This window comes from Trichomycterus rosablanca, chromosome 2 (genome assembly GCF_030014385.1).
Source record: "Trichomycterus rosablanca isolate fTriRos1 chromosome 2, fTriRos1.hap1, whole genome shotgun sequence".
Lineage (NCBI taxonomy): Eukaryota > Metazoa > Chordata > Actinopteri > Siluriformes > Trichomycteridae > Trichomycterus > Trichomycterus rosablanca.
The window spans coordinates 28,066,617-28,091,645 of record NC_085989.1 but is presented as its reverse complement, the minus strand read 5'-3'; the positions used below and the strand labels follow the sequence as shown (position 1 = coordinate 28,091,645).

General features: G+C 39.4%; 1 protein-coding gene across 1 annotated transcript; it reads left to right on the top strand.

Annotated features, from left to right (window-relative positions):
• Positions 1–6,559: 6,559 nt before the first annotated feature.
• fbxl2 (F-box and leucine-rich repeat protein 2) lies at positions 6,560–24,678 on the top strand. Its single transcript, XM_063013812.1, has 14 exons — positions 6,560–7,025; positions 10,005–10,066; positions 10,181–10,235; positions 10,347–10,421; positions 12,511–12,605; positions 13,198–13,362; positions 17,156–17,282; positions 17,941–18,015; positions 19,430–19,560; positions 19,635–19,695; positions 19,801–19,845; positions 21,658–21,714; positions 21,834–22,046; positions 22,232–24,678. Exons 1-14 carry the CDS (start codon positions 6,996–6,998, stop codon positions 22,337–22,339), a joined length of 1,299 nt encoding a protein of 432 aa, XP_062869882.1. The 5' UTR covers positions 6,560–6,995; the 3' UTR covers positions 22,340–24,678.
• Positions 24,679–25,029: the final 351 nt, after the last annotated feature.

The window sequence follows — 25,029 nt, the reverse complement described above, 5'->3', positions numbered from 1 at the left end:
TTCTGCAAGTCCAACACTTAACCAAGTCAGACATGCCAGAAGAGATAAGAGCACGAGCTTTTGGATACACACTAGTCCCATAACGCAGGCTCACTGGTCCTTATATCTGCTCCAATGTTTCCAAAAGTCGCTTTGCGCACTCCAGATGAAACCGGCAAACAGTTGCTGGTTAGCCGAGGTGGAAGGTGAGAGGTGCAGAGATGTAAGGTGCAGTCTGGAAGCTGAACCTGAACAGGAGGTTTATCTGGTAGAGATGCGCATTACCGAGCTGCTGGAGGACTAGTGTGAAAACTGTCGCTGTGCTGTCAGTAAATACGTCATGAGCGCAAGCGGGCGCGGTGGCGCAGGAGAACAGAGGCGCTTCGCAGTAAGCGGGGGAGTGGAGGAGGGGGGCGGCCGTGGCCCACACACTTTACTTCAGCAGCACAGGGAACCCGTTGCCCTGTTAGCCATGTTTAACCATCCTGTAAGCTTGGTGTTACAGACACAGGTGCTTTGTCAGAGAATCAGGGCGAGCCTCTCTAAACTTGGCCTACTGTATATCTGTTACACTGCTTTACTGCTAAAGGTGGCACAAGAAAACCTGACGGATCACCACACACACACATTAGTCCAGGTCAGAACTGCAGTGGGTCCGGGTCTGGACAGAGCACAATCTGTGTTAGGACATCACACACCCACACTAACTTACTTGTGCACTTACTCACTCACTCACTCACTTACTCACTCACTCACACATAGGGTGGGAATTTTAGACTAAAGCCAGTTTAAGTGCCTTAAATATGGCTCGTACATTATAGCTAGTTGGTATCTTCAAATACATGAACTGTATCTGAAAAACAAACAAACAAAATCATATAAAATCTAAATTTATTTCAAATACTGTAATAGCATTGTTGTCTGTGGTGTTGCTATACAAATGATGGCACTTGTTTGTTTGTTTATTAGGATTTTAACGTCATGTTTCACACCTTGGTTACATTCATGACAGGAACAGTAGTTACGACGTTACACAAGGTTCATCAGTTCACAAGGTTATATCGAACACAGTCATGGACAATTTAGTATCTCCAATTCACCTCACTTGCATGTCTTTGGACTGTGGGAGGAAACCGGAGCTACCGGAGGAAACCCACATAGACAGGGGGAGAACATGCAAACTTCACACAGAAAGGACCCGGACCGCCCCACCTGGGGATCGAACCCAGGACCTTCTTGCTGTGAGGCGACAGTGCTACCCACTTAGCCACCGTGCCGCCCTGATGGCACTTAAAAAGAAGTAGAAAGAGGTTGTGAACAGTTTTTACAGGGTCATAGGCCCTGCTTTCAGTGGAAGAGCCAAATAGGTATCATTTACATACAGTATATGCAAATGTCTGCACCAAACTGTTTCTTTTTTTACCTTTCAAATGTGAATACAATTAGTTTATACTTAATACATATTTATATTTATTTATTTTTACCCACCCTTCCTTGCAAAATACATTTAGGATATACTTGGGTTGTCTTGCATGCACAGGTCTAAAATTGTTTAAGTTGGCAGTTGTGATGGCTAATCCAAATGCTTTATACAGTATATTGAAGTATTTCAAGGTTGATTTTAAACCACATGACTAATGCATCATTGATCCACCCCAAGCTTAACAGCATTAAATGTATTATTGTTTCCAACACTGCTCCTTTTTTACTCCAAACATATCTATAGAGAGTTAAATTTGAACTTCATTAGTCCACAGCAATTGCTTCCCAAATGCCTCTGGCTTTTTCCTCTATTATTTAGACATTGACTTTTGTGATAGGGTTGCTGGCAGGGGCGTAACTACAGGGGGGGCAGGTGCACTGGGGACCATGGCGGGGGGTGGGGGGGGTTGCTCCACGACATGAACCACTCACCTCACTGCCCTCCCACTGGGTGCACTCGCCAGGTCGTTATTATTATATTACAGTATTTCTGCTAAGTAAAATTAAAATAACTTACAATAATTTGTTGAGGGGGCCCAATTTTTTTTTTGCACTGAGGCCCATGAGCTCCTAGTTACGCCACTGGTTGCAGATAAGGTTTCCTTTTGATAATCTTGCACATAATGTTTGTGCAAATAAATGCTACATGTTATAACCTAATGGTGCCCCACAACTCCAGTGCAGATTCTTTGCTGTCATATCAAAGGTTTGCTTTGCCTTTTTGGTGAGCATACAAGCAACTCAGTCTGCCATTTTTCTTGGTCTTCTTGTTTTTACCCTTTCTGAAGTAACATAATTGGTGTTGCTGTCTGTATTGTCAAATTCTGGACTGAACACCGATCTATATATAACTGTACCACCATGAAGTCAAAACATAGGTCATATAAATACTCGATAGGCATTAGCTAAGAAAAAGATTTTAATTGTACAATTAAGGAAAAAAGCCAAACATTTCTGTCAAAATACTGTAGAATAAGAATGTCACATATAGCTGATTTGCAACACTGATTATGGAATGCCCTATTTAGCTCCAGCAATAAACGAGTCAATGTAAATATCTCACAAATACACAAGACTTGCTTGTGTGTGCGTCTGTGTCCATGTGACTGAGAGCTAGAGAGTATGGTTTTAGTGAATAAGTGGCAAGGGTAAGGTTAACACAAGTAGGGTCTGTCTGAATGATCTCAGATAATATTTGCTTAAAATCTGAGCTGTGTGTGCACCGCAATGAGCAGAAAAGTTTGTTATTTTAGCACAGCTGACAGATAGACTATAACACACAGCTCATGCCATGCTAGTTATAAAAACACTCTTCATAACACAAGCAGGCCACTTACATAAACACAAGCTAATATAAGGACTTGTTGTCATACAAACTCAACCATTATAATTTAGTAATTAATAATAAATATGTTATTAATACATATTTATTTATTTAAAAGAAATAGAGTAAAGAGTGTGCTTGTACAAGTCCTTCAACTTTGCTATGTCCTCTCTCCTGCCCCCTGCTGTTGAACTGATTAGAATAGAAAGATCCAGTAACAGAAACACCTGTGACTGCCTATTTTTATTGTTGAAATATAATTATATATGTAAAAATAAAATTGTAAACTGACATTGCTTGTTTAACCATTTTACTGACCAACTAGTGCTGAAGATGTACATTCACACACACACACACACACACACACACACACACACACACACACACATACAGTATATATACGGTATATCAGCACCTGTTAGTAGGTGGGATATATTAGGCAGCAAGTGCCAAATTGTGATGGCTAGACAACTGGGTCAGAGCATCTCCAAAACTGCAGCTTTTGTGGGGTATCAGGGGTCAGTATCTATCTAAAGTGGTCCAAGAAAGGAACAGTAGTAAACCGGAGACAGGGTCATGGGCGGCCAAGGCTTATTGATGCACGTGGGGAGTGAGGGCTGGCTAGTGTGGTCCGATCAAACAGACGAGCTACTGTAGCTCAAATTGCTAAAGAAGTTATAGCTGGTTCTGACAGAAAGGTGTCAGAATACACAGTGCATCGCAGTTTGTTGCGTATAGGGCTGCATAGCCGCAGACCAGTCAGGGTGCCCATGCTGACCCCTGTCCACCACCGAAAGCATCAACAATGGGCATGTGAGCATTGGAATTGGACCACGAAGCAATGGAAGAAGGTGGCCTGGTCTGATGAATCACACACTACAAACAGTCAAATGGAAATGTATCTGGTTAGCAAAGTTTATAGATTTTTCAATAAAAAATGAATTAATTAAAATGTTTCGTGTCATGTAGCATTTCCAGTTTCTAATTTATAGCTGTTTAACAAGCCTAGTAATTAGCCAAAAAAAGTTATCTCTGGGCAATATGTCCTTAATCACATTAAAGAAATCGAAGTGTGCTGTTTACATAAACATGTAATTAATCAAATTACTACCAAACCCTGAGCTTTATTATAGAGCAAAGTGCAGTATAGTGTGTGGAGAACCACACACTGCCATCCATGATCATCCGACCCCCGTGCAGATGCATTGACCGGTCAGCAGCTGTCCCTTCCTCTACAGATGCTAGAGTCTTTTACTGCTGCCCTAGAGTGTTTTATCGCTATGCCATGCGAAGGCCAATTTTAGAAAGACAAGACCTATAAAACTGCCAAATGTAAGAGCTACTGTCATTCGCCACCAGATGCTGAGAGCAAGTACACATCAGCAACAGTAAACAATACTAGTAGCAAAAACAGGATGATTTTGGATTTGCCTCATTGTGATTATTGTGGTTTTCTTATTTTCTCTAGCTCTTTTTAATTTTTCTTTTTTCACAGCATCAAATCTATCAAAAAACATTGAGGGTGCTCAGGTGGCTCAGTGGTAAAACACACTAGCACACCTCTGCTGGCTGATTGATGGCGTCTGCACAAAGTCGAGGGATACAGGGCCAGCTGTAGCCTAGGGGTTAAGGTACTGGACCAGTGATCAGTAATCCCCACCACTGCCAGGTTGCTGCTGTTGGGCCCCTGAGCAAGGCCCTTAACTCTCAATTGCTCAGACTGTATACTGTAACTGTACTGTAAATCGCTTTGGATAAAGGCATCTGCTAAATGCTGAAAATGTAAATGTAATGTAATGTAAATGGATACTGAGGATCAGGGTGTGTCTCTACATACATAAAGCTGATTCACATATGAACTCGTCTTGTGCAGGTGAAAAGATGCAGTCAGCTACTGCACACGTGTCGGAGGGGCGTGTGTCAGTCCTGCTCTCCTCAATCAGAGTGGAGATCAGCATCGGTAGAGAGGAAGCGTAATGCAATGGGGTAATTGAATACAACTAGATTGGGAGGAAAATTGTGGAAAATGAAAAAAAATGAACAACTGCAGCAGGGCAAACCGAAAATTATCCTGTTGTTGCAAACAGCTATTGTTAAAAGTTAGTGGTCATGAATTTGGTGGTCAGGGTCAGTGGTAGCCTAGTGGGTAGAGTTTTGGGCTATCAACTGAAAGGTTGAGAGTTTGAATCCCAGCTCTGCCATGCAGCCAATGCTGGGCCCTTGAGCAAGGCCCTTAACCATTTCTGCTCAGGGGCGCTGTACGATGGCTGACCCTGAGCTCTGACCCAAGCTTCCAAACAAGCTAGGATATGTGAAGAAAGAATTTTGTTGTACTGTACATCTGTATATGTATATATGACAAATAATTTGTACTGATGTTTATAATTGCACTGGTCATACCCAAAGACTTTAATCTGCATTATGTCACTTTACTGTCTCGGTTGTTAATATCGGGACCTATATTTTTTATATTTTAAGTTAAGACCTATATTTCTCATATTTTAGGTTTCAGTGTAAATATATTTTTGCGTTTTAGTGGGTTTATTCAATTTTATTTCAAGTTTATTGTTGCACCATGGGTCTGAGAGTAACATAATTTCAATCCTCTGTATGTCCTGTACATATTGCAGTATTGACAATAAAGCAAACTTTGACTTTGATAAAGGCATTCTTCTTCTTCTATTTGCTCTAAGTGTTTGAAGGAGAATGATGTCACAACATCACCTTCAGTAAAGATCTACTTTGATAGGTACCCTTGTGCAATTGGAAACAGACAAAAGCACATTGCTTACGGCACAGGTAGCCCTGGATTTGGATGCCTACTTTGGTGTATTGGTCAACTGTGCAATGCAAATGGAACAAATTTGGCAAAGGTTCATAGGAACAGTACCGGTCACCTGGCAATAGAAAGAACCAGAAGTAGGGTCACCTACTTAAAAACGTACCAATACACCATTGTTTTGGGCGGTGGAAAAAGCCAGAAAAGATCCCAGACATCTGCGAACTAAGATCAGTGCTTAGACGCCACAGTCTAAGACTAGACTTATGGAGGGAAGAAGAAAACCATTGATTAGGATCATACTAGAATATGTGACATTTGAAGCATTGGTTTAAGTATAGAAGAAGAAGAAGATATACTTTATTTGTCATATATACATATACAGTTGTACAGTACAATGAAATTCTTTCTTCGCATATCCCAGCTTGTTTTGGGAGCTGGGGTCAGAGCGCAGGGTCAGCCACCTTACGGCGCCCCTGGAGCAGACAGGGTTAAAGGCCTTGCTCAAGGACCCAACAGTGGCTGCATAGCAGAGCCTGGATTTGAACCGCCAATCTTCTGGTTGATAGCTCAAAGCTCTACCCACTACAGTAGGCTACCACTGTCCCCTAAATACAGTATACAGTATACAATTGTAGCCTACATTTGTAGCCTGTAAGTATACAGTTGTAGGGCAGTTGTAGCCTGGCGGTTAAGATACTGGACTAGTAAGCAGAAAGTTGCTGGTTCAAACCTCACCACTGCCAGGTTGCCACTGTTGGGCCCTTGAGCAAGGCCCTTAACCCTCAATTGCTTAGACTGCATACTGTAAGTCGCTTTGGATAAAAGCGTCTGCTAAATGCTAAAAAAATTGAAATGTAAATGTTAATGTATACAAATCAATCAGTGCTATCCGCCGATCACTAGTTCACACAGGCTACGATCGTTATCAAAACAATCGGCCACGCGTGTTTTTCCCGCATTAGTGACGTCACAGTGCCACCATCCAATACCCCGTAAGCGCAGGCGTGCACAGCTGCAGTTCTCCTAGCGAAGCTCTCAGCTCGGACTGTAAACCTGCGTGTTATTTTGTTAGTGTTCGAACATTAATCCCGCACTGCAGACACTGCCGAGGAATTTGGAAGCGAGCGGGCGGAAATGTAGTCAGGCCAGCAGCTCGTGAGGCGGAAGTGAGGTTAGAGCGCAGTTAGCAGCTGTAGCAGCAGACTGCTCCGTCCATGTTATTATTGTTATTTTGACTGGCATGGTTGGCGGTGGAAGGCGCGGACGGCGGGCAGCCCCGGACTCCTCCGCTTACCGACACACGCACCATCGGCTAGTGGGCCAGGCGGACACGCGTTTCTCTGAATCTGCCCAGGAGCACACAGAGCAGTAAGAAACCCGAGACGTCTCGCCTACGCTCTCAGTGTTATTGTTGACAAGGCGGCGGAGATGAACGGCATCACCAAGGGCAGATTCGAGGTAACGCATTGCTCACGATGTGCGGGCTGTGTGCGCTGGAGCTCCGCAGATCTGATTGTGCGCTCGCTCGAGCAAGCGGGCAAGGGCGGTGATCTGCGATCTGTATCTGTGCGTCTGCTTGTGTTTGTTTTGTACCCGATAGAGCTGCTGTTTTTGCTTGGCGTGATGGTTGGCTGCGTGTTTATGATGTGCAATCTTATCCAAACCCTACAAAACCTCTGCTGATGGCACCAGGCCTGAACCCCTTTAGCTCTAGGTGGATTTTGGATCAAGCTGGCATTGAGACGTGCTCCGAGTGCTGCCACCAATCCAGCATACTACTGTTCTAAATGTGTCAAAACAAACGTCACTGCGAGCAGTGTATTGTGCGATCTGGTATTCTGTTCTGCTTTCACAGTGTAACATACTATTCGATTAGTACAATTGTGGGTTTGGGCCCCAACACACCGTCCTAGACGGATTAAAAGGTATTTAGTGTTTACAAGCTGAACTGCACAAGCACTGGAACAATTTGTTTATCTTTTTAGCAAACTATGATATTTGACATGGGAATTGGCCATGTTTTTGTTTGAGAAATTCAGGGCCATTAGGGAGGAAGCATCTACATCATAACTTGTGATGTAAAGTGTAAACACAACAATAAGTTCAGCTCAACCCATGTTTTGTGCACATACAATACACTCAGTATGATTTAATTGCTTTAATAGTAAAAAGGCAATATGTTCTTCAGATATTTCAACATTATTTACAATAATATGAACAGAAAATGTTACACAGCAAACCTTTAAATTTGTTTAAAAAAATGAATAAAATAATCTGCTGCTTTATCAATTATACTATACATCAGTTTTGGTTGTATCTTATATTATTATCATGTTTGGCATATTTATTTAAAATAGTGGGGTGGCACGGTGGGTAGCACTCACAGCAAGAAGTTCTTGGGTTCGGTCCCCAGGTGGGGCGGTCTGGGTCCTTTCTATGTGGAGTTTGCATGTTCTCCCCCTGTCTGTGTGGGTTTCCTCCGGTAGCTCCGGTTTCCTCCCACAGTCCAAAGACATGCAAGTGAGGTGAATTGGAGAAATTGTCCATGACTGTTCGACATTAAACTTGTGAACTAATAAATCTTGTGTAACCAGTGATTACCTGTTCTGTTATGAATGTAAGCAAAGTTTGTAAAACATGACGTTGAAACATTAATAAATAATAAATAATTGAAGATAGTGAGTGTTTATATATAAGATTTTTTTTTTCAATTCAAATCCAACATAATTAAAAATATTCTACAAGGTGAATTTACAGCAGTAATTACATTACACAACCAAGCACAACAAAACATTTAGACGGTCCGGGTCCTTTCTGTGTGGAGTTTGCATGTTCTCCCAGTGTCCGCGTGGGTTTACTCCGGGTGCTCCGAGGTGAATTGGAGATACAAAATTGTCCATGACTGTGTTAGATATAAACTTGTGAACTGATGAACCTTGTGTGATGAGTAACTACCGTTTCTGTCATAAATGTAACCAAAGTGTAAAACATGATGTTAAAATCCTAATAAACAAACAACAAAACATTTACTCATGCACACAAGCCATATGAATGCTAAACCAAAACAAATGACTTTGTAACAATAATCATCAGTTGCATATTTCTGCATCTTTGTTTTGCATCTTGTTGCATGCATGAATAACATTGGTGTTCTCAGTTCTCAAAAGATTACAGAAAGGTGTTTCATCACTTGTCCTGTTAATAAGACTTTTTAATGGTTTAGGAACTGGGGACACTAATTATTGCAGTTGTGCAAGTGAAAATTTTCTCCATTCCTGCAGGATACAAAACTACAGCTGGTCAATAGTTTGTAGTCGCTTTTGTGTAATTCTCCTCTTTATGAAGCATGGTTCATTTTTAATAGGAGACAGATCTGGACTGCAAGCAGGCCAGTCAAGCACACACATTCTGTGTCTACGAAGCCACGCTGTAGTAGCAGGTGCAGAATGAGGCCTGGCATTGTTTTGCTGAAATAACCACAGACTTTCTTGTAAAAGATGGGAAGAGTCTCTCTAAAATCCCAATAAAATCCCAATATACCCCATCGCATAAGTGGTACCAACTGCACTTTTCACTGATAACAGTCTGGATGAACCTTTTTGTACTTGGCATAGAGAACTCGATGTCCGTTTTTCCCAAAACAAGTTGAAATGTGGATTAATCTGACCACAGAATACATTTCCACTGTCTTTTGGTCCATCTATGATGAGCTCAGGCCCAGAGAAGATTCAAGAGAATTTACAAATTAGAGTCTTATTTTTACTGCATTTTACAAAATATCCCAATTTTTCTGAATATGGGGTTTATAGGTGTTGCAAATCATTGCTGTCTGTTAATGTTTTCATTTTCTGTAAGCATAGCAATTCCCTTAACATGGTGGATATTTGCATACGAGTTGGCACAGACTCCAGATGTTTGTGCAAAATCTGACAATCCATGTTATCCCAGCATGATGATGATAATAAATGCTTGGCTTTTTTAGTCTCTTGTAAGCCCACTGTACCCTTTTGTAAGCCAATTTTAAGGTACATTTTGTAGCTTATTAATGTATTTTAATTTATTTAATGGTTGCAAGTGGCAAGACAGTAGAATTGAATCAGTATCTAAAGTTGTGGCATTCATCCATAATCAGTTTTAATATCCACTGCCAAATTTGACCTGACTTTCCAGGGTGACTTGCAGTAGTGCAATAACAGTGATTTGAAGCACTTTTCTTTACTGTCACAAAATGTTATCAACTATATTCCTAACCAAATAGTTACCTACTGCAGTTTGAAATACTTAAAATTAACTTGGAAGCACTGTTTTTGCAGTGTCCTTAAATGCTGATGTGTATACAAACTAAAGTCACAGGCAATTACCGTTTACCACATGTGTGCTAGAGTTTTTTCAAATGGTATTTCAAAAATGACTGACTGAATCTCTCTGGTTATACAGGTATTCTCAAACAGTGATGAAGCACCAATCAATAAAAAGCTTCCCAAAGAGCTTTTGCTTAGGTAAGCATAAATCTGTTTGTTCTTTGTGTCCAAAATTGAATTGTACTAGACACCATGTAAAAAGTGCAATCTTATATGTGTAATGTTATTCATACTATCTTTTGGGTTTCTTAGGATTTTCTCCTATCTTGATGTGGTTACACTATGTAGGTGTGCTCAGGTCTCCAAGGTACGTTCCACCAAACTGTGTCACCTTAGATTAAAACATTATAACCCCAAAATATGGGTTTTATAATACCCTTTGTTTTTTCTTTGTTTCTTTTCATTGGCAAACTTTAAGGCATGGAATGTTCTAGCCCTAGATGGAAGCAACTGGCAGAAGATCGATCTTTTCAACTTTCAGACTGATATTGAGGTATAAACATAAACAGTTATGTGTAGTTGAACTAAAATGTGTGGAACACAGCTTCAATGTTTGTGTTCATTAGCAGTGGGATGTATATTGGTATGATGCCATAAAAATTGTGAATACTGTAATAATCTTAAAATGGTACCTCACAATCTGACTTACCTACCAGACAAATAATAAACAGCATAAACTATTCATATGCATAAAAATATTATTAATTATTTTGCAATGAGATGCTAGATCTTACTAAGATTGATCTCGGATGCATGGCAAATTTTAGTGATTAATATCAGTCCAAGATGAATCATTTTTATATTTCTTTAATATGTGCATTTCAGTTGAAAAACAAACTGCCCTCATATTGGTGATGTGGCAGTGTTCAGAATTAACCGATCACATAAAAAAATAATGTTTAATAGTATTGAGTACACATCTACCATCAATTAAAGTAAGGCTGATTAACCCCATATTAAGTTCAGCTCTTCTAGAAGGATTCTCCTGGCATTTACTTAGGCGGGAGAAGGGTACAACAAATTCCAAAGCATCACATATACAATGGAACATGGTGAAGACGGGCATCAAGAAGTGGATAAAATATGGCACAACACTGAACTAAACATCACTCCAAAATTGATCAAAAACACAAGAATAAAACTGATCTGGGAGGCTGCCTAGAGAACTACTACAACATTAAAGGGGCTGCAGGAATTTTTGGCAAGTAATGGTTGTGTACTTTCTGTGACAACAGTCTCTCATATTCTTCAAATGTTTGGGTTGTGGGGTAGGATGGCAAGAAAACATCCAAGCCCATTGGCAAATACCTTCATCAAGTCTGCCAAAAGATGTGTGAAAATGTGTTATTGGTCTGATTAAACCAAGATTGAACTTTTTGGCCGCTCAGGTGGCGCAGCGGTAAAGTACGCTAGCTCACCAGAGTTGGGGTTTCGAATACAACGTATCGAACCTCAGCTCTGCCTTTCCGACTAGGCTGGGCGGCAGTATGAACAACGATTGGCTGTTGTTCAGGGTTGTTAGTCGGATCATAGGTCCTCATAACTGGTGTGACTGCGGCCCCTGCTGGCTGACTGAAGGCTCCTGCACAGGGCTGAGGAATAATGCTGATGGGGGTGTGGCCCTCCGTGCACAGTGCCCGTCAAGTGTATGAACTTGACTCGTGCAGGTGAAAAATGCACTATCTGTACTGACTGTGTGTACTGTGCATGTCAGTTGAGAGGCGTCCTCAGTCAGCGGTGAAGGGTCGAATCAGTATAGAGGATGCAATCAGGGTAATTGGACATGACTAGACTGGGGGATAAAAATTGGGAGGAAAAAAAGGGGAAAAAATATAAATAAATAAAAAAAATAGATTTTTTTTGGCCATGATTTCATAAGGTATATCTGGCACAAAAACAACACTGCGCATCACCAAAAGAACACCATACCCTCAGTGAAGCAGTCCAATTTTGGCACAAACCTTCAGGCCTCAGCTAAAAAGCAGAAGATTAAGAATTCCACCTTTAGGCACAGCAATGACCCAAAGCCTCCACACCAACAAAAGAATGGCTTTACCAGAAGAAGATCAAAGTTTTAGAATGGCCCAGCTAGAGCCTGGACCTGGATCTTATTGAAAGTCTGTGGGGTGACCTGAAAAGAGTTGTGCAATCTGACAGATTTGGAGCGCTTTTGCAAGGTAGAGTGGGCAAATATTTCCAAGATGTGCCATGCTAATAGACTCCTACCCAAAAAGACTAAATGCTGCCCTAAAATCAAAAGGGTTTCAACAAAGTATTAGATTAAGGTTGTGCATATTTATGCAACCTTATTATTGTAAGTTGTTTTCCTTCCTCAACATTTTAGTTAGTTTTTTGATTGAATTGTACAGATTATAGGTCATAAAGGTAAGAGAAATGATTAATCTTGGTCCGATTTTTACGTTGTGGATTTAAGTACCACCAGGTAAACTTGTAACACAGTGTAACAATAATCAACACAGTAGAATATATAAAAATATACGGTAGTTGCATTGCCATTGTAGGCATTGATATTCTTGCTATTAATCTGATGTCTTCCTTGATCTCTGGTCTCTCTTGTTCAGGGACGTGTGGTGGAGAACATTTCAAAAAGATGTGGTGGCTTTTTAAGGCAGCTGAGTCTGAGAGGATGTCTCAGCGTGGGCGACGCCTCCATGAAGTAAGCCTTACCCTAAGTTTGCATTATTAAGCACCTCAGCATAGATTACATTTTGAGACCTTTCTATACAACATGCCAGCCTATAGGTCAAGAAGCTACTACTACATTTGCATGATTATATTCTGTGTATAATCTTTACATAATGGACAATAGTTTTTTGTAAGTTTTCATTTAGCAAAACAAATGTTGGTGTGGTGATTATTTTGTAGTCAAATAATATTTAAAAGTATTTTATAATATATAATATAAAAATCACCAGGCTGATGTGGAAAAAACTTTTTGATGCATTTCTGGCTGCTAATCAGAAACATTTCTAGTGAAAACATTTGTAGTAACATTTACAATATATGCCTTTATTTTCAAAACAATTCAAATGATTTGTGTGTCTTGCTTATGAGGATGAAAAGTGGCATACAGAAAACCTTTAGGTCTATAATTGGTGACAGACCAGAAAGAATGAACTTTCATACTAAGAGCACAATTTCATTTATTGCTCAGATGCTGTCATGAAACGACTTGTGCTCACCGCTTGTGACCGACAGAATTCAGAAAGAATTTTTAAGTGTGAATATTATGTGGTCATTGTTGGCAGGACTTTTGCTCAGAACTGTCGTAACATAGAGCATCTGAACCTAAATGGCTGCACTAAGATTACAGATTCAACCTGCATCAGCCTCAGCAAGTTCTGCTCCAAACTCCGCCACCTCGACCTTACGTCATGCGTGTCCATCACCAACCATGCACTTAAATCCTTAAGGTGAGTGACAGTGTTTGGATGTTTTCACAAAAATATGCAAGCTTATGTCATGAGTTCAGAAGTGATTAGTTATCTTAAATAATGCTTGTGTTAAACTTATTAAAGATTGTTAAGCTCTGCTTGTTATTTAAGATTTAGTAAGGATAACAGGCGTGTTCAGTTATCAGTTGATCAGATTCTCTGTGTGTCTCACATCTCTCAATAACACTGCGCATAAGGCAGGAAAACAACCTGATCAGGGTTCATTCATTTCCACTAACTGCTTTATCCTGGTCAGACTTGTGGTGGGTCACCAATTCATTGTAGGTCATCATACACTTACCCATTTAGTCAATCACTTACTTACTTACTTAGATTACCTCTGTTTGGTAAAAAGAAGTGGCCATCAGCTGCACAGTTGTAAGAGAAGAGTGTGCTAAACCTTCTCGGCTTGCTTGTGTGTTGTGTATGTGCTAGTGCACTGGGAAATTACACTTCTAAACTTTGTATAAATAAGTTTATTTCTAATCACATGAACAAAAATACTCTTGTGTTCAGATAAAACATAGATTAAATAAAAAACTCAACAAGGGTATCTTCTCAGACCAAGAATTGTTCCCATATGATCACTTCACTGGTTACCAATAACATTCCAAATCCAATACAAAACAGTACATCTCAGCTACAAAGCTCTTCAGAATCTTGCCCCTCCTTATTTGTATGAATTACTCCATCCCTAATCTCTGGGACATACCCTTAGATCCTCTAGCCACAGACTTCTATCTGTATCGAAGTTTCAAGTCAGTGGGGGGCAAGACATTTGGTGTCATGGCTCTCAAAATCTGGAACTTGGGAGTAGCCTATCGCATAATGTACCTAACGTCAAATTGCAGCTAAAAACCTACACAGTCGTACCTTTCTAATTCTGCTTTGGTTTTTATTTATTTTTCATTCATTTGTATGTTCTAACCGCTTTGTATAATAATATTTTTAGCATTTTGATTTATTCTGTCTGTGGTGTCTTCATAAAAACTAAAGGCATTGACATAACCGCCGGAAACTAGCTGCTTATAGCCTTGGAACTTTCACAATCCGTTAAACACCATCTCCACCACAGTTATAATCTTAGTGTATGTCATTACTTTATTTAATCTTTTCAACTCTGTGCCTCATTTATTAAGATCATTTAGCAGTGTTTGGTATTAAAGCAAACTAGGACAGTAGAGAAGATCCCACATAGCATTTTTGAGAATAATTAATTGGCTTTCAAAAAACCTTTGTTTTTAAACTATCAAACTGTCTTTCTAACATTTGCTTAGTTATGAACCACTTTAACCAAATATAGCCTTAAGCATATATTGGGTAAATGTTTAGCCTACATTGAAGCTATGGCACAATCATTAACTTTAGCTTTGTTGATACCTGCAGCATTCAAAAGTGTGTTAGTTACAGTGCCTTGCAAAAGTATTCAGCCCCCTTGAACTTTTCAACCTTTTGCCACATTTCAGGCTTCAAACATAACGATATGAAATTGTAATTTTTTGTGAAGAATCAACAACAAGTGGGACACAATCGTGAAGTAGAACGAAATTTATTGGATATTGTAAACTTTTTTTAGAAATAAAAAACTAAAAAGTGGGGCGTGCAATATTATTCAGCCCCTTTACTTTCAGTGCAGCAAACTCACTCCAGAAGTTCAGTGAGGATCTCTGAATGATCCAATGTTGACCTAAATGACTGATGGTGATAAATAGAATCCACCTGTGTGTAATCAAGTCTCCGTATAAATGCACCTGCTCTGTGATAGTCTCAGAGTTCTGTTTAAAGCGCAGAGAGCATCATGAAGACCAAGGAACACACCAGGCAGGTCCGAGATACTGTTGTGGAGAAGTTTAAAGCCGGATTTGGATACAAAAAGATTTCCCAAGCTTTAAACATCTCAAGGAGCACTGTGCAAGCGATCATATTGAAATGGAAGGAGTATCAGACCACTGCAAATCTACCAAGACCCGGCCGTCCCTCTAAACTTTCAGCTCAAACAAGGAGAAGACTGATCAGAGATGCAGCCAAGAGGCCCATGATCACTCTGAATGAACTGCAGAGATCTACAGCTGAGGTGGGAGACTCTGTCCATAGGACACAATCAGTCGTACACTGCACAAATCTGGCCTTTATGGAAGAGTGGCAAGAAGAAAGCCATTTCTCAAAGATATCTATAAAAAGTCACCTGGGAGACACACCAAACATGTGGAAGAAGGTGATCTGGTCAGATGAAACCAAAATCGAACTTTTTGGCCACAATGCAAAACGTTATGTTTGGCGTAAAAGCAACACAGCTCATCACCCTGAACACACCATCCCCACTGTCAAACATGGTGGTGGCAGCATCATGGTTTGGGCCTGCTTTTCTTCAGCAGGGACAGGGAAGATGGTTAAAATTGATGGGAAGATGGATGGAGCCAAATACAGGACCATTCTGCAAGAAAACCTGTTGCAGTCTGCAAAAGACCTGAGACTGGGACGGAGATTTATCTTCCAACAAGACAATGATCCAAAACATAAAGCAACAATGGAATGGTTCACAAATAAACGTATCCAGGTGTTAGAATGGCCAAGTCAAAGTCCAGACCTGAATCCCATCGAGAATCTGTGGAAAGAGCTGAAAACTGCTGTTCACAAACGCTCTCCATCCAACCTCACTGAGCTCGAGCTGTTTTGCAAGGAAGAATGGGCAAAAATTTCTGTCTCTCGATGTGCAAAACTGATAGAGACATACCCCAAGCGACTTGCAGCTGTAATCGCAGCAAAAGGTGGCGCTACAAAGTATTAACGCAAGGGGGCTGAATAATATTGCACGCCCCACTTTTCAGTTTTTTATTTCTAAAAAAAGTTTAAAATATCCAATAAATTTCGTTCCACTTCACGATTGTGTCCCACTTGTTGTTGATTCTTCACAAAAAATTACAATTTCATATCGTTATGTTTGAAGCCTGAAATGTGGCAAAAGGTTGAAAAGTTCAAGGGGGCTGAATACTTTTGCAAGGCACTGTATGCACACACCCTTTAAGGAATTGGCAGTTATTACCTCATCCAGAATGTAACGAAATTAGGTTTTTTAAACTGTTTGTAATAATGTGTACATTTCTACTTATTACTTACTATACTGATATGATACTGACATCCTCAGATTAATTAATTAAGCAAATATTTGTGAGCAGGTTCTACAAAACATGTAGAAATCCATGTGGGAGTGCCATGTCTTGACAACTTATATACCACATAAAATGTCGATTGGGTCAGAACTTACTTAATTTATATATTTAAATGTCCTGTTAATGAAACACCCTTAATCTTAAAAAAAACAAAAAAAAATTTTGGCACTTGTACTTTATAGTAATTTTTGTGTTTTATTGTTTATTTATTCATTTATTAGGGTTTTAATGTCATGTTTTACACTTTGGTTTCACTCATGACAGAAACTGTAGTTACTCGTTACACGAGATTCATCAGTTTACAAGTTCAATGTCAAACACAATCATGGACAATTTTGTCCAGTTTACCTTACTTGCATGTCTTTGGACTGTGGGAGGAAACCGGAGCTCCCGGAGGAAACCCACATGGAGAACATGCAAACTCCACACAGAAAGGACCCGGACCCCCCCACCTGGGGATCGAACCCAGGTCCTTCTTGCTGTGAGGCGACAGTGCTACCTACTAAGCCACCGTGCTTATTAAGGCTTTTTAGAATCTGAAGAGATCAAAGTGTGTGTACAGTGTTTTCTTCTTTTCATTTCTGTTGTCATTGCTATTTCAGTGAGGGCTGTCGCATGTTGGAGAATGTCAACCTGTCCTGGTGTGATCAGATCACACGCGATGGCATTGAGGCACTTAGTCGTGGATGCACTGGCCTCAAAGCACTGTTCCTCAGAGGCTGCACACAGGTACAAATACACCCACTACATCATAGGTATGTCTCACTTCCACTTTCAACGTTTTTGATACAGTTCTGCTATCAGAACTTTTAAGTAATGCCTAATAATTGATACTGGTACTTGATTTTATCTAATTGGTTGGGTTTCATTATTTATTCCACATTATTAAGAAGCTTATACCCCAACCACATGCTATATCTTTATACTACGAAGGTCCTGCTATAAATTCTCTGCAGGCTTGACAATAGTTTTCTATGAAAAGCCAGTTTTCAATGACAGTAAAACTGATCATATCATTTCATCCCTTTAAATGGATGGGCTTTGTTATTGCTAACTTTATGACAATTTACGTCTGCTGTGGGGACACAGGTGTAACAAAGAATTGTTAATAGCAATGGTTCTGCACAGATATGTTTAGTGTAACACATGTTTGAGTATTGAGGTTGTTCTTTTGCTGACCAATCATTTAAAGTACTTTAAGAGGGGGCTATGACAACATTGTTTAATGTTTATTTTGTAATTGACTTCAATAATAAAGTTGTAATATTTAAAAAACAATAAGGCATTTTTTCTTTTCAGACAGGGGGTTGGAGAGGTATAGGGGGTAAAAATCTGGTAGTGTGTGTCTGTTTGTGAGAGCAGATGTGTGTGTGTGTGTGTGTTTCAGCTGGATGATACTGCACTGAAACATATTCAGAAGCATTGCCTGGAGCTTGTGACAATCAACATGCAATCCTGCACAGTAAGCCTTTAATGGTTAATTAGTGTAAAGCTGATTTCATTGCATTAGTAAAGCTAGATGATTTCAATATATATCACAAAAAAAATACATTTATGTACATTATGCATGTATCTCTAATTTAAATTTCACTATAGAGTGGCTAAACAAATCAGTACAACCTTTAGTAAAAATCCAGCACTGGTTGGTTAAAAAAGCGACTAGTGACTACATGTTTCAGCCAGATTAGGGAGGGGTTGCAGTCTGCAGAGAAAATTCCAATGAGGAATTAGAAATGAAAAAAACATCTATAAGCTTTGAAATGCGAACAACAACACTCATAGCAGAAAATCAGAATGACCTGAACACAGTAAAAAAAAAAAGGACTTCAGCTCGATAATAATAAGAAAAAAGTCTTCACAACAGAAAAGACCATGAACTTCACCATTGATGGAGGTGATGTTGAAATGGTTAACAGCTTGTGTCTACTTGGATCAGTTATTAACAGCAAAATATCTAGCAGTCAGGACATCGGTCTGGAAAAACCACACAGACTGTATAGAACAACAACAAGTATAAACGAACTGGAAAGGATATCCAGGATTTGTCCATCCAAACAAAGATTAGAATTGTCCAGACTATGGTCCTCTATGTGGTTTTTTTATAGACGTGAAAGCTGAACAGTTAAGAAGTAGGACAGGAAGATTACTGATAGCAATTATCAATGGCAAAAAAGACAAACAAATGTATCCTCCACCAAATCAAACCTAACACCTCTCTCGAAGCCCAGATAACCAAACTGTAGCTCTCTTAAATTAGACCTATTATGAGAGGAACCGATTTAATAAATAAACAGTTGCTTGAAAAGTTGATGGTGAAAAAGAAAGAGGATGACAACAAGAGGGTTGAATATGAGCTCCATTCTGATATTATGGTGCATTCTTACTTTATTTCACATGATACATAATTTGTTAATATTGCAACTTACATTGATATTACTCATTTGTTGTAATAGTTAATTGTAGTTATTTATATTCATTAATAAATTTTTCTTTAGTTTGTGTGCATTGTGTTTTAATTCTTTTTAAAAAGAGCACGTATTGCAGAGGTGAGATAAACCTCACCTGGATGTGCTGCTATTCTTTTCATGCTAAACATAAAATGTCTGTTGATTTTGTTTTAAAATTGCAGGTTTGTGTATTATAATAATAATAATTATTATTATTGTTGTTGTTATTATGTTATCTAGATTGAAGTTGTTATTTCTAAGGCCTTGACAATAGTAATTATTGCCTTGAGATAAACAATATAGATTTTTTTTATTCCTATACCTATATTTTATATATAAATGCTCTTGACTTTAAACACAGTAGATCTTAGATTAAAACTATAGGAGATATTGGCACATTTTTACATGGCTTGTGTTCATTTTCTACAGCAGATAACAGACGATGGCTTTGTGAGTTTATGTCGAGGCTGTCACAAGCTTCAGATGGTCTGCATGTCTGGCTGCAGCAACATTACTGACGCTTCTCTAACAGCACTCGGCCACAACTGCCAAAGGCTAAAGTAAGGCTTTACACAGACACGTACACACATTCACGCACACACTTTCTTTGATGTGCTTTTTTTTTATTTGGTAGAATTCTGGAAGCTGCCCGATGCTCTCATGTGACTGATGCTGGTTTTACTGTTCTGGCAAGGGTGAGTGTATTTGATCATGTTTCTTTTTCTGTTTTTCCCCAAATGACTTAAAGGTTGAATAAATTATCAGACGTTCTCTTAACTGTGGATTCTCTTTCTTTTTAGAATTGCCATGAATTGGAAAAAATGGATTTAGAAGAATGTATTTTGGTGAGTTGAAACCTTATTCGGCATTATCAGTGACTTATGGCCCTGACAAAAGCTTTGCCAGTACCAGTGTTTGGGTGTACATACACTAATATCTTACATTTTGGAGTAATAACAATCCTGCTAACTAAAAAACATCCAGTTTGGCTCTTTGCTTATATACAATGATGAGTCAAAACTTTAGAACCACCCACCTAATATGCAGCCAAAACTGCTCTACCCCAAGACATGAACTTCACAAGACATCTGAAGGAGTACTGTGGTATCTGGTATCAGGACATTACCAGCCTTATTTCGGTATGTTGCAAGGTGGATCATTCTACAGAGCATTCTAGTTACATATCTTCCTTGGGTAAAAAGTGCACCATCTTTGGCCATCCACATTTTGTCTGACCAGTCAACGTTCTTCCATTGCTCAGATGTTCAGTTCTGATGTTTTTGACAGTCGACAGAAGTGGGCACTTGACTGGCCTGTGTCTGAGCAACCCCGTTCATAGCAGGGTTCAATGCTCTGTGTGATGTGACACATTTTTATCATCACCAGTATTAAATAATTTGCAATTTATGACACAGTAGTCATTCTGTTGGTCTGTGCCAGGTGCCATAGTCTTTGTGTCCTTTAACCCAGTTGTCTGACCATTATGATCTGAGTGTTAGAGTGTTGATGTTAGAGTGTTAAAGCACAGTATAATTCACAGTCTTTTTACTCTTGAAAAATTCTGTCAAACTGCTTTATCAGCTAGCCACCAGAAAATAGGCAAAAACTGGTCACCACACAAACGAGGACAGACTATGCTTTACATAGTCTCAGTTTGTGACGGGTAAGGCTGGACAGCACTGTTGAATGTGTATGACTTTAGAACCATATTGTGATAAATGTAGCCACATGGGTTCAAGAGTACTTTGGAAAACTGTTGTCATTTAACAGAATCCATATCAATTTTATGTTCTCTGGGCCTTAGCTCATCTCAGTTGGACAGACATGGAAATGTTTGCTGTGGTCAGAGGAGCTCACTTTTCAGCTCCTTTTTAGGATTAATAGTTGTTTATTGCTCCAAGCCAAGGATGAAAAGGACCATCCAAACCATCAGCAAAAGCCAACATCTGACATAGTAAGGGGGTGCTTTGATGTCCATGGCATGGGTGAACTGAATGTGTGTAAGGGTAGCATTACCACCTAACTATATTGGAATTTTTGAAAGACATATGCGGTCTGCAAGGCAATGTTTTTTTTCCCCTGGGAAGTTCATGGTTGTTTAAGCAAAACAATGCCATGACTTCGTAGACACCGAGTGCATGTGCTTGACTGGCCTGTCTGTTGAAAATGTATGGCGCATCATGAAGAGAACAATCAGACAACAGCGATTATGGACTGTTGAGCAGCAAAAGTCTGATGAATCAGTGAATCAAAAATTACACTTGTAAAACTGCAACAATTCAAATCCTTAGTTCCCAAACAATTAAAAAGTAATAAGAAAGGTGATGGAACACTGCGCTAAACATGCCCTTGTCCCAACTTCTTTTGAGTGTGTTACAGGTATTACATTTTAAATTTGTTTATATTTCCAGAATACAATGAAGCTGGTCAATGAAAAACATTGGAAATCTTTCCCTTGTGCTTTTGTCAGTTAAATAAAGGGTCAATAAAATTAACAAATAGCAGATTATAGTTTTTACTGCATTTTACAAAATGTCCCAACTTTTCCGGAAATTAGGTTTGTAGTTTTGAACTATGTCTAATGCATCTTTAAAATACTTTTGCATGATCATGTCAAACTTTTTATTATGGTTGTGTTTCTATAAATAACCTTTTAGGTGACTGATAACACATTGGTTCAGCTTTCAATCCACTGCCCTCGGCTTCAGGCTCTGGTGAGTGCATTCCATTGTTCCTGTGCTTTTGTGTGTGGTATATGAAGTATATTAATATACTGAACAATTGTAACGTCATTCTCTTTTGTTTGTATGGTCGTTTTTTGTATGTATTCCAGAGCCTGTCGCATTGTGAGCTGATAACAGATGATGGCATCAGACACCTGAGCAGCAGTGTGTGTGGTCAGGAGCGGCTGCAGGTGATCGAACTGGATAATTGCCCACTGATCACTGACATTACTCTGGAACACTTGAAGAGCTGCCAACGCCTTGAGCGCATTGAGCTCTATGACTGCCAGCAAGTCACTCGTGCGGGCATCAAACGCATTCGTGTGAGTAATACACTGCTCCCTGTTTAAACTATACTGTTTCCAATATAAAAAATAATCATAAAGGCTTTATTTTCAGTACATTATTGTTACTGGTCTACTGTAAAGGAGATGATTGATTGATGTACCATTAATCTAACCAGGCTACTGATATGCTGCTTAATGTTTTTGTTTTTCCTTCTCTCTAGGCTCATCTCCCTGATATTAAGGTCCATGCCTACTTTGCCCCAGTCACACCTCCTCCCTCAGTGCATGGAGGGGGTCAGCGTCTTTGCCGCTGCTGTGTCATACTCTGACAGTGGAAAGGAGCTCTAAAGCTTGCCATTGAGAGTCAATCTGTCAGTCAAACTCTAAACTCCACCCTGCACCTGCTGGCCACCACTGCTTAACCCCGCTCAAGACTGTGGCTGCGGGATGCACGGCTGGATCGCTGAGTGTTTGCCTGGCAGCAGGATGGAGCTGCACAAGTGACATCTGCAAAATAAAACAAAAAATACAAAAGATAATTACTATGTACAATGTGATCAATCGGATGGATATACAAGAGAGGAAATGTCACCCTGTAAAATATCTCATTTTTGGATCTTTAGAAAACACAATTGAGGAGGTACTTAATGCAGTATGACATCAAACTACTGACTAAAGAACCTTGTCTGTGTGAGAGGTCTCAGAAGGATGTATGACAACCAGACAATGTTTATTCCTCTAAAGCCAATAAGAATGCTTTTTCCTGTTTTTCACATGAAACCAGTAGCTTACCAGAATAAGCATAAAGTAAAATGGTAAAGCACTCCTTTGTTAACAGTGGGAGTTTGGAGAGTCTCTCCGTCTGTGATTGCTTCTTAAACCTCAGCAGAAATTTGCTGCTTCTGCCACTGCTGGATTACAGTTTGTGTGTCTGTTTATGAATGTTCAAATACAACAACAAAATATAACACTACAACCAAGGAATTTTTGGCTAAATCCTGAGCATCCTTTCAATGGAATGGGGGTCAAAATACCTTTTACAGGACTTTACCAATTTAGAGTGGTGGGTGGAAAAGTAAAGGTGAAATGTGTATGCGATGTTACTATACGACATAAAAGGGGTGGATTGGATTTATTTTCCCAGAATGAATTAATAAATAAAATATAAAAAGTATTTTAAATAGGATGAACTATACTTGGATGTCTTTGAATTTCCTGGGGGGAAGAACAAATATTTACCAGTGATGTGATTGTTTATATTATTTAAAAAAGAAGTTTAATATGAAATTGATGACGGGGAATTTTACGTTTTGTGTGCAATATTTTGCTATCTTAAAGGCCCAGATTGTGTTGCCTGGTGTAATGTTTTTGTTTGTATACACCTGCTTTACTACATTTGCCAACTATGAAACCTTCTAGACCAGAGTATAATCTGACACAAAGGCCAACAAGATTAGCAGTTTGTGAGCCAATACCGTGATAATACCGTGTTTTTGTAAATTTTCCAGTGTGTAAGAATCTGTATACAATCTGACTTATACAAACTAAATTCCTAAAAGTTGGGACAGTAGGAAAATACAAATAGACCACAACAATTTGCAATTCAAGCAAGTCAAAATGGTTAAGGTTTTAACATTTCTTTTAGTAAATACACATTCATTCTAAATTGGATGGCTGCCACACACTTTAAAAAGTATGGAACATGTGACTTGTTCACCACTGTGTTACATCAACTTTGCTGTTAACAACATTCTTTAATTACATAGGAACTGAACATTCAAATCCCCCCCCCCCCCCCCCCATTTTTATGAGAGACAGGTATGGACTGCAAACTGGCCAGTCTAGCACCTGCACTCTCTAATACAAAGCCACACTGTTGTAACATGCAGAATGGGGCATGACACATTCAGAAAGTTCCCTAAACAAGATCTAGAGACCAGCGAATGTTGCTCCAAAATGTTCCAGCATTAAAGGTGCCTTCATAGATATGCATGTTACCCATGTCATGTCGAACACACCCTCGTACCATTATAGCTACAGGCTTTTGAACTTTGCGTTAGGAACAGTGGTGTGGCTTTTTTGTCCTTAAACTGTTGGACTATTCAATTACATTTGTTTTGCAAAAGTGGCAAAACTAGAACCATTCTTGGTTGTACATGTTGCATTTTACCTACTGTTGCAGCTTTTTGTAATTCATTTTGTACTTTGAAGCACTGAAAACCGAATACCAACTGGGTCTTGTGTTACTGATCCAAATGACTGTTGAATCAAACGCCTAATCATTAAAAATGGTTTTTGGGTGAGAGTGCCTTTGATATTGCAATGCTTGATTAAGCATGGAAAATCTAGCCCCAGAGATAAAAGACTCAGGGCTGCAATGTAATATTTAGTTTTATCTTTTACTTTCCTACTTCAGTGATGAGCACTGGAGGAAATAACAAACGGAGCAGCATCATGTACAGGAGATGGACTATACACTGCAACCGGAATCTGCATCTGTGTTTGATGGAGCGTTGTAGTTATAAAAGATTGAACCGTAAGGTATTCCCTCTCTCATTCACATGTTTGACAACCATTTGGAAATAAAGATAACTGATTGTCCTCATGTTCTGGTGTAACTGTGACATTTCGGTAAATAAAAGATAGCAATGTGTCACAATGCATTACATTCATGTGTGAAGGACTTGTTTTCCTTTTTTATACTGCATTTAAGTAAGCATTGGTACAAATCAAGAGCTGCTGTTTTATTATCAAGTGTACGAAGTAATTGAGAGTGTAGTAGAGAGGCAAAGAAGATAGTACAAAGAGGGTGAAGTGGATGGTGTAGAGTGGTAGGAGTGTTTTGTAATTAAAGGGCGTCTGCCACAGAGAAAGGTGAAGTTTAAAAAACAGTAGTGAGGCCTGCTATGTTATATGGCTTGGAGGCAGTGGCATTGACTAAAAGAAAGAAGAGGGAGCTGGAGGCGGCAGAGAGTAAGATGCTGCGATTATCATTGGGAGTGATGAAGATTGACAACTG